Source organism: Pecten maximus, chromosome 12, assembly GCF_902652985.1.
Source record: "Pecten maximus chromosome 12, xPecMax1.1, whole genome shotgun sequence".
In the NCBI taxonomy this organism is placed as follows: Eukaryota; Metazoa; Mollusca; class Bivalvia; order Pectinida; family Pectinidae; genus Pecten; species Pecten maximus.
The window spans coordinates 27897431-27912517 of record NC_047026.1 but is presented as its reverse complement, the minus strand read 5'-3'; the positions used below and the strand labels follow the sequence as shown (position 1 = coordinate 27912517).

The window sequence follows — 15087 nt, the reverse complement described above, 5'->3', positions numbered from 1 at the left end:
TATGATGCTAAACCACATTTTTTATTCACTTATGATCAGAGCTCATTAGCTTTACGTGTATATGTGTTTCAATTGTTTTCAGCTCCTGTCCAATCACATAGTGGAGCTACAGGTACATCAAGTCTCACAGTCACTGAAACATTACCATCATCAAGCGCTCCAGAGGCAGTCAGAGAAAATGAAGGTAACTCCTGGACCAAAAAACAAACCCTATCTTTGATTGCAAGTTATAAAACATTTAATGAAAAAGTAAAATGAAAAAGTAAAATCAGGCACAATGAGGAAGAAGGTCATGTGGAGTAAAATTGCGCAGTGTTTGAGAGACCAAGGCTACAACTTTACCCCAGATCAAGTAGCAGGACGGTGGAAAACCATTACAAGAGCTTACAAGAACACTAAAGATCACAACAACAAAAGTGGAAACTCAAGAAAAACATATGAATATGACACTGAACTTGATGAATTAATGGGTGATTGTCCAACTGTGAATCCTCCACATCTGCAAAGTTCCAGGAAATCAGCTAGTCAAACAATTGAATCTGAAGAATGCAGTGATACTGATGTGGAAAGTCAGTCGCCACGAGAAAAAAAACCAAGAAAATCCAATTCTTCAGAAATTTTGGAATTTCTTCGACTACATGCTGCACAGCAAAAGGAACGCCAAAAAGAGGAAGGCGCACGAAAAGAGAAAATGCATGCTGACAAGCTTTCCCTGCTTTCAAATCTAGTGTCTGCTATAAACAAATCCAAACCTGACAATTAACTAAAGATATCAAGAGTGTTATGATCAGTTTTTGCCCTTAACTTTTCATGATTTAGTTGACCTAAAAGTACAGGAAGTGCTTAATAGATTCATGATCTTTACAACGACAGTTAATTTGAAACATTAGATGGATTTTTGTTATGTTCAGATTTCATGGTCATAAAAACTGGAAACATTTCCCTCCATATGGTATTTGGAGATTCACAAACTGCAATTGATATTTAACAAACCATCAATGATGTGATATACATTTGTTAGTGCTTATTTCAATTATGCATTTGCAGTAGATGTAGACATTACATCATTTTGTGTATTATAATTATTTGATGTTTAATTTCATTCTGACAATTACCTCTGTTTTCATTTTGAAGGGGTAGGCCTAGTTATAACTTGAACATAAATCTCAATATGCATTTGTAAAAAAAAGGCAAATCTAATTTAAACAGCCCATAAAATGATGCAAAAAGCTAATGAACATAATTTGAATTTTTTTAAGTTATCATATAAGGACTCCTTTACTCAGAAGACCTTGTCAAATATTTAATATATGACCTAATATTGCTATCATTTAGACTTCATAAAATACTATTGTGATTTTTTGTTGCATAATATAGATTGGAGTCTGCTGAAAGTTCTGAGCATTAAAAAATAATATATGTTGCATATAATTTTTTTCAGAATGTTGTGTATGCATGGACAATGCAGCTGACTGTCGTTGATGGATTGCGGGCATCTGGTAACCTGCATGCCATGTGGCAAAACTTTAGAAAATTGTCCCATGTGCCGTGGAAATATCAAAAATCGCATTAAAGTCTACAAATGTTGATGGAACATTGCAAGGAAATAGCTGTCATTGACTTGTTGATAATGTATTAGCTATAGTTATACATTGGGTTTACTCAGTATTATCATTTTTTTTTTTTTTTTGAGTCTCCTACAGCATTTAAGGAGTGTATTATTAAGGGAATGGACAGGGAAATCTCAACCCTTGTAAGAGTATTGAGAGCTAACCTCAGGGAAACCCTCAAATCCATCAATCACTCTCAACACTCGTGCTGAGATTTCTCTGTCTAGCTGTCCAAACAGGAAAAACAATCCAATTGTGCCACATTTTTAAACTTGGCGTTTTCCCAGTTTATTTTTTATTTTTTTTTAAATGTTGTGGTTAATTATTAATCATTCTCTTCATAGTGGAGTACTAGTCACAATGAGATTAGGATTAGGAAAAGGTGCTGATATTATTATTTAGTACATTGTAATATATGTATATTTTCTCTTTTACTATAAGTGAAAATTTTTCTCTCAAATTTTGTTCATGTCTACATTCTTCTTCGTCCCAGCATTGAACATGACTATAGAATGATGTGCCTCAAAGAGGCTCTTGTTATAATTAGCCGAGAAATTTTTTTTTGCGTACAATAACCTAGGTAAGGTTGAATAGAATTAAGCCAAATAACATTAAGTTTTTCTGACACTTGCTTACAGACTAGGGCTGACAGTGGCCATTTTTATTGGAAAACATTCTTGTATATTAATTTCATACATAGGTTTTTGAGAACATGTCTTAATTTTAGTGTCAGAAACATTTAAGTTTGTTTGGCTTCAATTCTCTTTTTTTACAGTATTATCTTTTTTTACATGTTGAGATTTGTTTTACAATAAACTTCAGAAAGATTATAAAATGTTTTGTTAGTTATTTCTTAAGGACATTATTTCATTTGTGGTCTAGCAAAGGAACCACAATCATCATGGTCATATTTGAAAAGACCAAATAATAATGTAACAACATTAATGTTGGAACTGTACTTAATGATGACTATTGAATCATTGGTTAAGCATTGGTTATACTGTAATTAAAGAAAGAAAACAAAATAAAGTATTATTTATGCTGGATAATGATTGCTGTAGCTGGTGACTTGAAGCGCTGATTATATTTATATTGAACAGTCATCAAAATTGCATAACAAATTATTAAAGACATTGGCTGTTGAAAAATACACTATCCAGCTGACATGAAATTAGAATGTTATTAAAGATTGACTTGAAGGGCATTCAAAATAAAGTAAATTCATTTAGTTTGGTGATAAAATACAGAAAGAAAACAAAACTGGATTAGCACTTTTTCATCCTTTAATAAGTAAAATGAATGACAGCTTTGTGGAATTGAGATATAACAGCTCTTTGTTATTCATCATAATGTTTATGAGTTTAATGAAGATTCCTAGCAATTGCATTCCTTTTAATTAGACCTTCACCATTGTTTTCTATAAATACAGGATGGGGAGCAGGATTATCATCTCCGTCTTCCTCTTGTAGAAACTCGTCAATTTCATCTTCCTCAGCTAGACAAACATTGTGTAAAACACAACAAGCCATTATAACATTAACAGATGTTTCAACCTTGTTTGTTTCCAGGTTTTGAAGTCTTCTAAAACGCCCTTTTAATAGACTGAATGCCCTTTCAATGACAACTCTGTTGGCTGAATGTTTGTAATTATAGTTTTTTTGTTCCTGTGTTAAGTGACCATTGTCACGATAAGGCGTCAACAGCCATCTGCGTAATGGATAGGCTGCATCTGCGATAATATGATTATTCTGACACAAATGTAGTCCATCATCCCATAAATCCGAGTTTTTGAGAACCCGAGCATCATGACACTTGCCAGGAAAACCTGCCATACAGTGAGTGAACATCATATCACTGTTACATACAGCCTGTAACTGAATAGAGTGAAAGTTGTTTCTGTTTACATATGACTGAGGGTGAAGTTGTGGTGCTTTAATTCGTATGTGTCCCATCTAAGGCTCCTATAATGCCTGGAAACCCATTCCTTTGGACAAACTTGGTAACAACATCTTGTTGATTTACAGGCCAACAAATAAACCTTTCCTTTAAATGGTGAAGTATAGCACCAATTATGCGCGTTATTGACAAGATGACTGTTGATTCAGACAGCCCAAACCTATCTGCTATCTTAATGATTGTATCCAGTCCGCCTACATACCACAATGTCAGTAACAATTGTGTCCTAACAGATACCGGCACTTTCCCACCAGTTCCTTCTTTCTGAAGCTCTGGGCAGTTTTCCAAGTACCCAGATAAGATATCAAATGTTTGAGGTGACATCCGAAACATTCTTCTGAATTCAGTTTCATTGTACTCTGGAACAACCATATCCACATATCCCGATATTCTTGACCTTTTCTCCCTTGATCTACAAAATACACAAGTTAATACTATGTCATTTTTATTGGATTGAAATCAGATGCCGTAATTTCTAGAATGGACGATACAGTGTCACAAATAATAGCTTTGGTGGGGAAAACCTGTAACCAGGCTAAGGCGCATCTGAAGTACAATGTACAGTACATGTACATTGTATTTCGAAGTTATTGACAAATTTTATTTATAAATTTGACACAATTGTTGTTATTTATGAGTATATTTCTGACATTCAAATTATGTATTGCTTAAAACATGATTTGGAAGCTGTAAACTGTTCCTTTTTTATGACTTAGTACATTGTTTTTGTTAATGCAATTGATAAGGAAAAAGAATAAAACCAAACGACAGGAATCAGAAATTGCATCAGCATAAATAACGACATAGTCTATATATATCGTTGGGCATCACTAATAAACAATATCGAAAGCACATAGATGGAGTAGAATAGATAGATCTACATGATCTAGCACGGCATTACTTTGGATTATTATCAGCCTTGGCTTTGTTTATCCAATAAATTATTGACCGTCATTTGAGGGTGATTAATTAAACTGAAATATACAAATGAACCCGTACAAAAGGGCAGTGCAAGCTCCTAGTATAAAAAAAATCGTCCTCTTCGTCGTCATCTTCATCTCTCTCTTCCATCAACACGGCAATAACTGTTTCGTACGCCATTTTGTTTTAGTCGCTTCCTGTTCCTTGTGTCAGTTTGCGTTCGATTGGCGATGTATTCTGGAGATCCCCGAGAGATGTTCTGGACAGCGAATCGAGCGCGCCCCAGAATAACTAATCTTAATAAGGGCGCCCCCACTGTCAATTACCCGCGCCCTGCGCACTTATTAGGTCAAATACGGTATACAAGTATATTTTCATTGCTTATATTAGGATACTAATAAATGTATATAGATGGTATTACTTTGATATTAACTTATATATATATAAATAAGATAAATGCCTCAAATAAAATTCAGTTATAATAAAGGTGTCATGCTATTTTCACAAAAACTCCTGTAAACATTCTAGGTAGAATGCTTGTTTTAACAGTTGAGTAATTACTACATGTAACCTGTACACAGGTACCTTACCAGAACAGGTAAATTAATGTTCCTGTTACCTGTGCAGAAAATTACATCAACAGACCTTCTCCCATAAAATACTGACCTACCCCCATAAAATACTGACCTTATACCCCTGATAATATACATATCATCACCAATTAAGTAATACATGTATCTACTCCCATAAAATACTGACCTACCCCCATAAAATACTGACCTTATACCCCTGATAATATACATATCATCACCAATTAAGTAATACATGTATCTACTCCCATAAAATACTGATCTACGCCCTATAATATACATATCATCACTGTTTAAGTAATATCTACTCCCATAAATTACTGACCATCTACCATAAAATACTGACCTACATGTACCCTGATAAAATACTGACCTACCCCGATAAAATACATAATCACTAATATCATTTATAACACACCTATCAACTCCCACTGTATACAACCACCCTATGCTTGGCTTACTAAGGTTATATCCATGAAATACGTATCATTTTTTTGTAAAATACTCATATATTCTTTTTTATATACATTTGTATGCATCCATAAATGATGATGATGTGATTTACATTATCATTGTTACTATGTTATACAATGATGTCAAAAATAAAACATTTCATTTTGCACGAAGAACTTTTAATTGCTCCGAAAGCAAGTGAAAATACTTGTCAAACCTTGATGTACACAATATAAATATCATCAGTAATAATATATATTAAAAAACATGGATTCATTTAAATTGTTATATTGGTATAAAACTTGTTTCACTTAATTACTTTCTACATACAATAATGTTGTCAAGTTCCTCAGTAAAGGACATAATTAAATCACCCTTTTTTGGGGGCGGGGGGGGGGGGATATAGATATGCTATATCTTTGGCAAATGAAAATTGTATTAATGTTATTGGTATATATTAAGTATCTGGAAACTATACAATAATTGCAGATGCATGTATGCCTATCAATTAGAAACCAAATTTACCTATGTGGTCACCATGATGTTTATGTTCAGTTCTTCAATATCGAATGAATTGTACAGCCTCACCAATTAAATAAAAACTTATTTCACTTACACACCTCCTTCCAAATTTTGTTTAAAAATATGAAAATATGAAGGGGAAGTTTGCATTGTATATATAATCAAACATATCATAAAGCACTCTTCTACCCTCATAAAAACTCATGTTTTGTTTGAATGCAGTATATTCAAAACATAAGATATAAATGTTTATAAAAGTAAAATTTTAGTGTATAATCTTAATTCATTTCACTTCTACAGTATTTGATAATTACAACTTGTATAAGGCTTCAAATTATTTCACTTCAGTAAAATATCACATCTATACATGTGTGCTGGTCACCTGTCTGTGTCACCTGCTCACATCTGTACTGTTATAACTATAATTAGCCCCCGGGGTCCCACAAAGCAGGTACACATATATGACACCCTGTGTATCACCTGGGCTAACATGTGGAAACAATGAATTACAGATTAGATGATTTAATAATGCTTTAAATCTTGTATTGATGTAAACTGTTTCAGCACAGTTAGGGGGGGGGGGGGGGGGGGGTCAGTATTTTATGCATGAAATACTGACCCGGGTCGGTATTTCATGGGGATCAGAATTTTATAGGACACCGGTACAATTCTCACGCCTTTCCTACACGACAGCCTAGTTTTGTGTTTAAAGAACTAAGTAATGCATTATTTTATGTAATTAGATATGGAAAATGGATTTTAGGATCATCTAAATTGCTCATAGACGGAAAACAATTGTTCAATATGTTGGTTTTTTCATCAGCTTCGTATAGAACATGAGCATTTCTACATGGTGGATACTAGATTTTATATTTCTTAAAAGTTTTAAGTATGATTTCGAATCTAATGAGACGTAATTTTCTAAAACGCTACCTAGATTTCCATCAAAAAATCCACATGCGTAATTTCCATATTGTTAACTCGATTCCTAACGCACTTGAAAAGTACTATATCATATTCACGACAACTTGCTCATTCATTTGAGATCACCTGAGACAAAGTCTCAAGTGACCTATTCTAATCGCCTTTTGTCTATCGTCGTGCGGCGTCCATAAACAATTTACATTTTCGACTTCTTTCCAAAACCGTTGGACCAAATTCAATGAAATTTGGCAGAAAGGTTACAAGGCCAAAGGTCAACCAAAATTGTGAATTATATAGTCCCGATCCCCCTGGTGCCTGAGGGGCGGGGCCAAAAAGGGTCAAATTGACAAAAAAATAATCAAAAATCTAATCCCAAATATGGTAGAATCAAATACTCTCCACAGATGAAAAGGTCTTAAAGTCTTTTAACAAAATTTTGAATTTTATTACTATTGAAACTGTTGTTCAATAATCGTTATCATGTGGTGAAATTCAAGATATTTTAAAAGTTACCAGTATTACTGCACTCTATAATGGAAAAGGTGAAGTCAGTGACCTTTATAATTATAGACCTATTGCTGTTACATCTATCTTTATTAAAATGCTGGAAAAGATTATTTTTAAATAAACTTATAATTATATTTCTAGTCATAATAGGTTAAGTGAACACCAGTCAGGTTTTCGACATACTGACTCAACAGTAAATCAATTAACTAATATTTATAATACTATAAGTAATAATTTAGACCAAGGTAAACATTTGTGCTTTGTTTTCTGTGATATAAGTAAAGCTTTTTCTAGAGCATGGCATTCAGGTCTCTTACACAAATTAAAAACTTATGGAATTTAAGGTAGATTATTCGATTGGTTCAAAGCTTACTTATCTGAGATAAAACAAAAGGGTTGTCTTTAAAGGTTATAAATCAAGCACTAGACTTATATCTGCAGGAGTCCCTCAATAATCTGTCCTTGGTCCCTTTCTATTTCTTCTGTTCATTAATGACATCACCAATAATGTAACTTCTTATATAAAACTCTTTGCTGATGACACCTCCCTCTATGATTAATGATGATTTAGCTTCAATGACTGAACATGGGTGGAACATATCTCAAATATTTATCACAAAGCTAACTCTAGACTAAGTATACTTCGTGTTCTAAAAAAAATCAATTGATAGGAAAACAAAAACTCTGTATATTTCATATATTAGACCAGTATTCGAATACTCTGATGTTGTGTGAGATAACTGTACCAAAACTGAATCTGACCTCTCGAATCTGTCCAACTTGAAGCTATGCGTATAATAATAATAATTATGATAATAATCTCATGACATATTATACACTGAAACACAACAAGAGTCATTAAGCTCAAGAAGACAAAATCATAAACTGATACTAATGTTTAAAATTATCAATAACTCCAACTTATCTTTTCAATATCATAGAGCCATTTTTAAATGTAAACAATGTCTAAACCTTCAGAAATAATAGACTCTTGAATATACCGCAAGTTTCTTTCCTTCAACAATGACTGTGGAATGCACTTGACAGTACCGTATGAGACTACTTTAGTTCCTTCCTTTAAAAGTACTATAAAACTAACTATCAATTTGACTGTATCTGAAATTTTCATCAATTCTCTTCCGAGGAAACTTAACATAATATTATGTTAACTATTTTGTTAACTATTATGTTAACTAAGAAATTTTAAAAGTGATTTAAATAGCGATACATTCCAACATCACTTGGTTGATAACCCCGCCTGTGCGTGCGGTGAACATAGAGAGGATACTGTGCATTTTTTAACGCCCCCTGTATTCTAACTTAATTTATACACCATATTGCATCCATTTATAATTTATCAGGTTATATAAATCTTCATTGTTTATGATACGGTATCCTCAATGCATCTGATCATTTAAATGATTTTATACTTATTCATGTTAACTAATATATTAAATCTTCTAAGCGCTTCTCTATATAACATGACGTTGGTAGCAAACATACTATATATACAGATAAATATTTCTATCTGCAACAACATTCTACTTTGAATGTGTGAGTGAATCCTTATTAATTATTTTATTACATTCAAGTCATCATTTATAGGCCTGACAGAAATATGCTGTGCTTTCACTTCACCAAAGATTAATGCTACTTATATTAATCTTAGCAATGCCATTGGTCTATTTAATTTTATGTAAATTACCAGGTATTCTAATATATTTTGTGGGTCTGACGTCATCCATCCGATCTTGTTGGAATACATTTAAGCTTAGCTGAAGATATTCAGTTAAAGTTGTACACACTTCATTTCCATTTTCCGACTGTAAAAACACCTCCGCCTACGGAAAAAAACAATTTATCTATTGAGTTCTTTGATATCTACTCGTTAATAACACCAAATTTCCCGTATATAAGATGTTATTTACGTATGTTTTATCTCAACATGTAATGAAGTCGCTTCATGATCGCTACGAGATCTTCCGATTGGTAAAATTACTGATTCTAACTTTTATTCAGTTCTGACAAGAGTACTGGATCAAGAAGACTTTTTTTACGAGCATTACCAATCGTAGTAGGTGAATTTATAAGATTTCGCAAACCAAAAGTTTTCATGATATTTAAAATTGCCTGGTGTCGGTTAACTGTATCCTAAATAAAACTGAATTTATTTCAAAAACTGTTCCTATTTAGATGAAAAATAGAAAGGCCATTTATGTTTGATCCGGGATTTGATTAAACATCATACACATCGGTAATAAAAATAATAAGATGACTGTTTACGTGTTATTGTTTAAATATCTTTCAGGCACAATGATAACTTGTTACAATTTGTAATGTTGTGCTGATAATTTTATCTAAACTTTTTGGGGTTTTTTTCCACACACATGCTATGCGCTTTAATTTAAGAGTCCGATCGCAATCTTATAGCTCGTAATCATATTTAACGTTATTTTTTTTTTATTTTTTCATTGTAGTTACTGTTATTATCATTGGGTACTATGGCAATCATTGCTGGTGCGCTAATTCATCATTGTGCTAAGCTGTTTTAATTTGTTTTTGCGCTAAAATTTTGGTGCGCCGGGTTTAGTAGTACACTATTACCCATTGTCAGAAATTCTATAAAAAAAAAAGAACGTTTTAATGGCGCCTTATGGTGGTCGGTTGATACCCTGACATGATCATAGTTACAAGTCGTATATTGGATAATCACAATGTATATACATATATACAGACAATAAATTAACGACACATAGTGCATATGATACATTGTGCCAATTGAGTTCAAGACTTGTTCAGGGCCCGAGTCATAAAACTTACTTCCTTCGTCATTTGTGTTACTGTGTTATATGTCTAACCATTAGCACAGTGTATCATATGTACTATGCGTTCTTGATTCGAAGGCACAGATTTGAATTTCCTGTCATAAATGTACCTTGAACATAGCAAGCCCACCTTGGCCCTCTCACTTATGCCATTAGCCAGGTGAGTGCAGTCATGCAGGTCCATTCGATTGAGAAGTTATTGGACATGTGAGGGTCAAACATGCTTCTACATATCTCACCTATTCATACAAGTAGCTAGGTAAGTGCAGCCATGCGTATCAAGTTTATTGTCAATGTTTTGCACTGGTTACATGACAGTCGTACTATGCAGTACGTTCATTTTCCAAAATGTCTTCAGACAGTGATGTAGCAATTTTCATTAATAAATCCCAATTCAAAGACTCTTGACTCTTCTGTTGATACAGATGGTATATATTACATATATATGTAGTATATATATATATATAAGTCGGACATATTTTTGGATATATCTGAGGGACAGATCAACCAGGAAATGGAACATTTTGAAAAAGAACAAATTTGATATGTGACACTTCAACGGAAATGAAATAAGTGATACCTCAGTTATTTTGAAAAAGGTCAGAAATCAAGCAGGGAAAGGAATATCGAACAAACACTATTTGAATCGATCATAGCTATTCAACATCATTTAAGAAGCTATTGACGTTTTACAAATATTTTGAATGACAGGGAATTTCCGGGGTTACGTCAGATTTATTCCAAAGTGAAAACTCTGTCAGGCAGAGGTTATCATTGAAACCCCCCTCGCAAGATGAAACCAAATGTAACCAGGGCATACAGAGATGATGTTAACCCAGACAGATGCCCTAGTCAACTTCAACAAAAAATAAATCAGTGTGAGGTAAAACAAATATCTAAACAAATGGCTTAAAATCTTTTTTATATATTTTTTATAGCAGCTAAATTTTTGACCTAAGTCAGAGATACTGGTATTTCACATTTCAATCTAATTAAAATCTAGATGTTCATTCTCACTACGTTACATGAACATCTAACGACATCGGATAGGGTTCATTTTCCCGCCAAAATTCAAATTTTCCCTTAAAACGCACTTAATTTTCCCCTTCTCCTTTATCTTTACATACACATATTTGACATTTGGCACGATGATAGCATGTTCAAATGCCTATAAATTCTATTACTTTTTATTGACCTTGACCCTCGTTCAAGGTCACAGAGGTCAAATGATAAAAAATCAAATTCTCTTAAAAACGGTTTATTTTCATCATCTGTGACAGAAAACGTTGTTTTGAAGATGTTAGCAACGTTTCAAGGTCAAATATCAGATACAGTGGAACTTCGTTAACTCGAACTCGGATAAATCGAATACCCCGCTTAACTCGAAGTACCTCGTCGGTCCCGGCCGAATTCTCTCTTTATCTTAGTAAAGAAAACTAGGAAAACTCGAACTCGGAAAACTCGAAGAACTCGGATAATACGAAGTGAAAATTTGGTCCCATCAATAAAAATCCTATTTGAAATAATCGAATAACTCGAAGTATAATTTTCGTCGATCGGTGGTAAACGCCGACATTTTTTAAGAGCTAAATTCCGTTTGTAATACTGAACATATCGGCACTACTAACCTACATGCTATTATAAGTGTTTCATAAATTCATAAAAGAAATTGTCGGTTGAATCTTATAACAACATGTCTTGGTGATAAAAAGTACTGCTGTACTTACATCAGGTAATTTCCTAAGGCGGTCGCCGATATTAGTACACACGATAGTCAACAACTTATCTACCCGTTCGCTCAAGCGGAACTAATCTCTGACACACCGGTAGATCTACCCGGCTGATGTTTTTACAGGTGTAGAAATGAAACAGTCACCGGCGCCTATTAAATCTTTAAACTGCTGAAACTATAGCGTAATTACTGCCAAGGTGTTCAGAGTACAACTGTAACGGTCAGTGCTGTCTATTAGATCGGATAAAACGCCAGCTCAGTTACAGTAACATTTTATACGCACATGCGCAACCTAACTTCCGGTCCTAATACACATGGAAATGGCGTGGTTATCAATAAAAAGTAAGTAGGCCGATCAAACAGTATTTTATATGTCCAATAAAAGGTAATGGTTCTGTTACGTTTTGCATGCAATCTGTGTTAAACTCAAACGGTTACCGGGTATTTGATTTGCCATGAATAACTTGTTATATTGTCGAATTCCGTTTTATCGTTTACCTTTTGCAAACATGACTTGGACATCAGATCGTTCTTGAAGTGACTAAGTGAAGAAACTTTATCGTTACTGTATATCGGCAAAACTACACCAAATTACAAGTAACATAACGAAACATTACATATATATTTACATGTATTGACCAGTCTTCACACTAAACTGATGAGCGACAGAGCGAAGTTATAATGATTATATAATGTTGACAAATATTGACCAAACTTTTCACCAAAAATGATAACTCGCTTAATTCGAACACTCGGATAACTCGAAGTTTTTTCGTGGTCCCGTCGACTTCGAGTTAACGAAGTTCCACTGTATATCTCATTAAAAGCCCGTTGGAAAACATTTTACTCCCAAAATTAAATATAATCCTACAATTACACTTGAAATGTTTTTCTTTCAATACTCTGACCCCTACAGACTTGATAATTGGCACATCTATAGTTTGATTGACTGACTAGAAAAGTTAGGCAAATCTTTGACCTTGACCTTCAAAGTTGAAGGTCACAGATACAGTTGAAAGTCCACTGCTCGGTTAAAGACTGGAAGCGATGAGAAAACGAAGAGAAAACGTAGGTAAAACGTACAAAAGCGTTCGTCATAACAAGAACATGTCTGTGATCATTTTCTGGTTGGCAATCCCGTGTTTTGATCTTGATCAAATCTAGTTTTTTATTATTATTATTTTTGTGGGGTTTTGTTTTGTAAATCCTTGCAACACATTTTTAAGTCATGTAAATATATAAAAGAATATGATTCTGGACAACTTGACTACAAAGTAAGAATTTAGCTTTCAAAAAATCCATTGCGCTCCACATCATATTGTTTGTTGACATATTTCTGTGACAATACATTTCTTTATTAGAATATTGTGTTATATATTTTTGGATCCACTCGAACATAGAAATATTTCCTTCATTCCCAAATCTGTAATTGAAATAATTATAGAACATACATGTACATAAACATGTACATGTATGTGTTTGCAGTAATAAGAACATATTTTTTTAAACATTCATATTAACATATTTGGTGTATCAATCCAAAAATACTTGTTGACATGACACTGCAATACTTTTGGTCTGATTTCAATACACAGAATTTAAGATTTTCTCAACCTCACCTTCTAACAGGTCAAATATCTTTGGGGAGACTAATTAATGAGTATTCAGAGTTTCCTCTTAAGCGTTCGCCCCTGTGAGGAAGGCTTTGGGTCTGTCCTCTTGCCGAGACATACCAGAGTCTTTAAAAATGGTAGTTGCTACTCCTGCTTAGCGCTCAGCATATTGGGAGTGGGACGACTGGTTCGCCCGTTGTCAGTATAATTGACCGGGTGGGGTGTTCTGCTGGGTGTCTTCGGCAGTATGCTTCAGTGAGGTAGCACTATAAATCGGCAAAAGTTCCGGCCTATCACAATGAGACTTGACACGAACATACCGCAGCCTCTCAAAACACACATACGCACTCACCACACGCATGCATGTCGCACGCACGGGATGCCGTCCTTAGCTGACCTTAGCTGTTAATAGGACGTTAAACAAAATAAACCAAACCAAACCAAACTGTGGTTATAGTCTTTACATTTCCTTCTGTTTAATATATTCAAAAGTTTCTTCTCATTTCTTTCAGTTTCCAGTTTCCTTTTTGTTAAACCATTGTCATATTTAGTGGCTTTTGAGAATTGGTTGATTGTCACAATTTTCTTTTAATTTTGCAATACATGCATGTAGATCAATATTTTGCATGTCTCAGAAACATATATAGAAATGCTCTGCTTCTTCCTTTTTAACAATAATTTAATGAAATTTTTAGTTTGGTTAAAACTTCCTGTAATGTTGTTGGACATTTTGAATTGGCAGATCTGTCAGATCAGCACATATTCAGCACATAGTCCAAGATAACATCCATGTTCAATTGTTTTTCTTCTGTATGGCTAACTTGATGATCACAATCTTTTCAAACTTGGTCTGGGGCATTATTTGGCTGGTCTAATTGTTGTTTAAGAATCTTAAGGCACTATGCTGGCTCCAAAGGATGAGGGATGGGACACTAAAGGACGATTCTACTATTCAAATGCACATACATTCTGTAGTGTTGGTCCCAAATCTTGAATGTTACCAGGTTTGTTTTAATAAATGACCTTTACCATCATTAATGACCACTCGAGCCAGACAGCTTACAAAATGAAGTGATACAAAATTTGTTTAAAAACGAGCAACATTGACGCACATTCAAGGTCAGAGCAGTCAAACATGTTTAAAACCTTTTTCTCAATATCAAAAAAGGTCCAGAGAGGAAGGTGATTAATGCAGGCCAATATGGCTTCTTGTTTGATTGCTGCACAATGCGTTAAGTAATCTTTCAGACTCTGATGTCAAAGGTCAATGTAACTATTTCTGTCAAATGAAAACAGCTGCTTAGAATACAACATGTAGCTTAAGATTTGAACGACAAATGTTAAAGATAGTGTAACTATCGATAGAAAGATACTACACATATCAACGAAAGACCATGCTGTCCCTAGATGAAAAAAGTATAAGAACTCAATGCT

The 15087-nt window shown here is 33.9% G+C and overlaps 1 protein-coding gene across 1 annotated transcript; it reads left to right on the top strand.

The window, feature by feature from the left end:
* The first annotated feature begins 277 nt into the window (after positions 1–277).
* On the top strand, positions 278–763 carry LOC117338967. Its single transcript, XM_033900332.1, has one exon. The coding sequence runs from the start codon at positions 278–280 to the stop codon at positions 761–763; it is 486 nt and encodes a 161-aa protein (XP_033756223.1).
* The last annotated feature ends 14324 nt before the right edge of the window (positions 764–15087 follow it).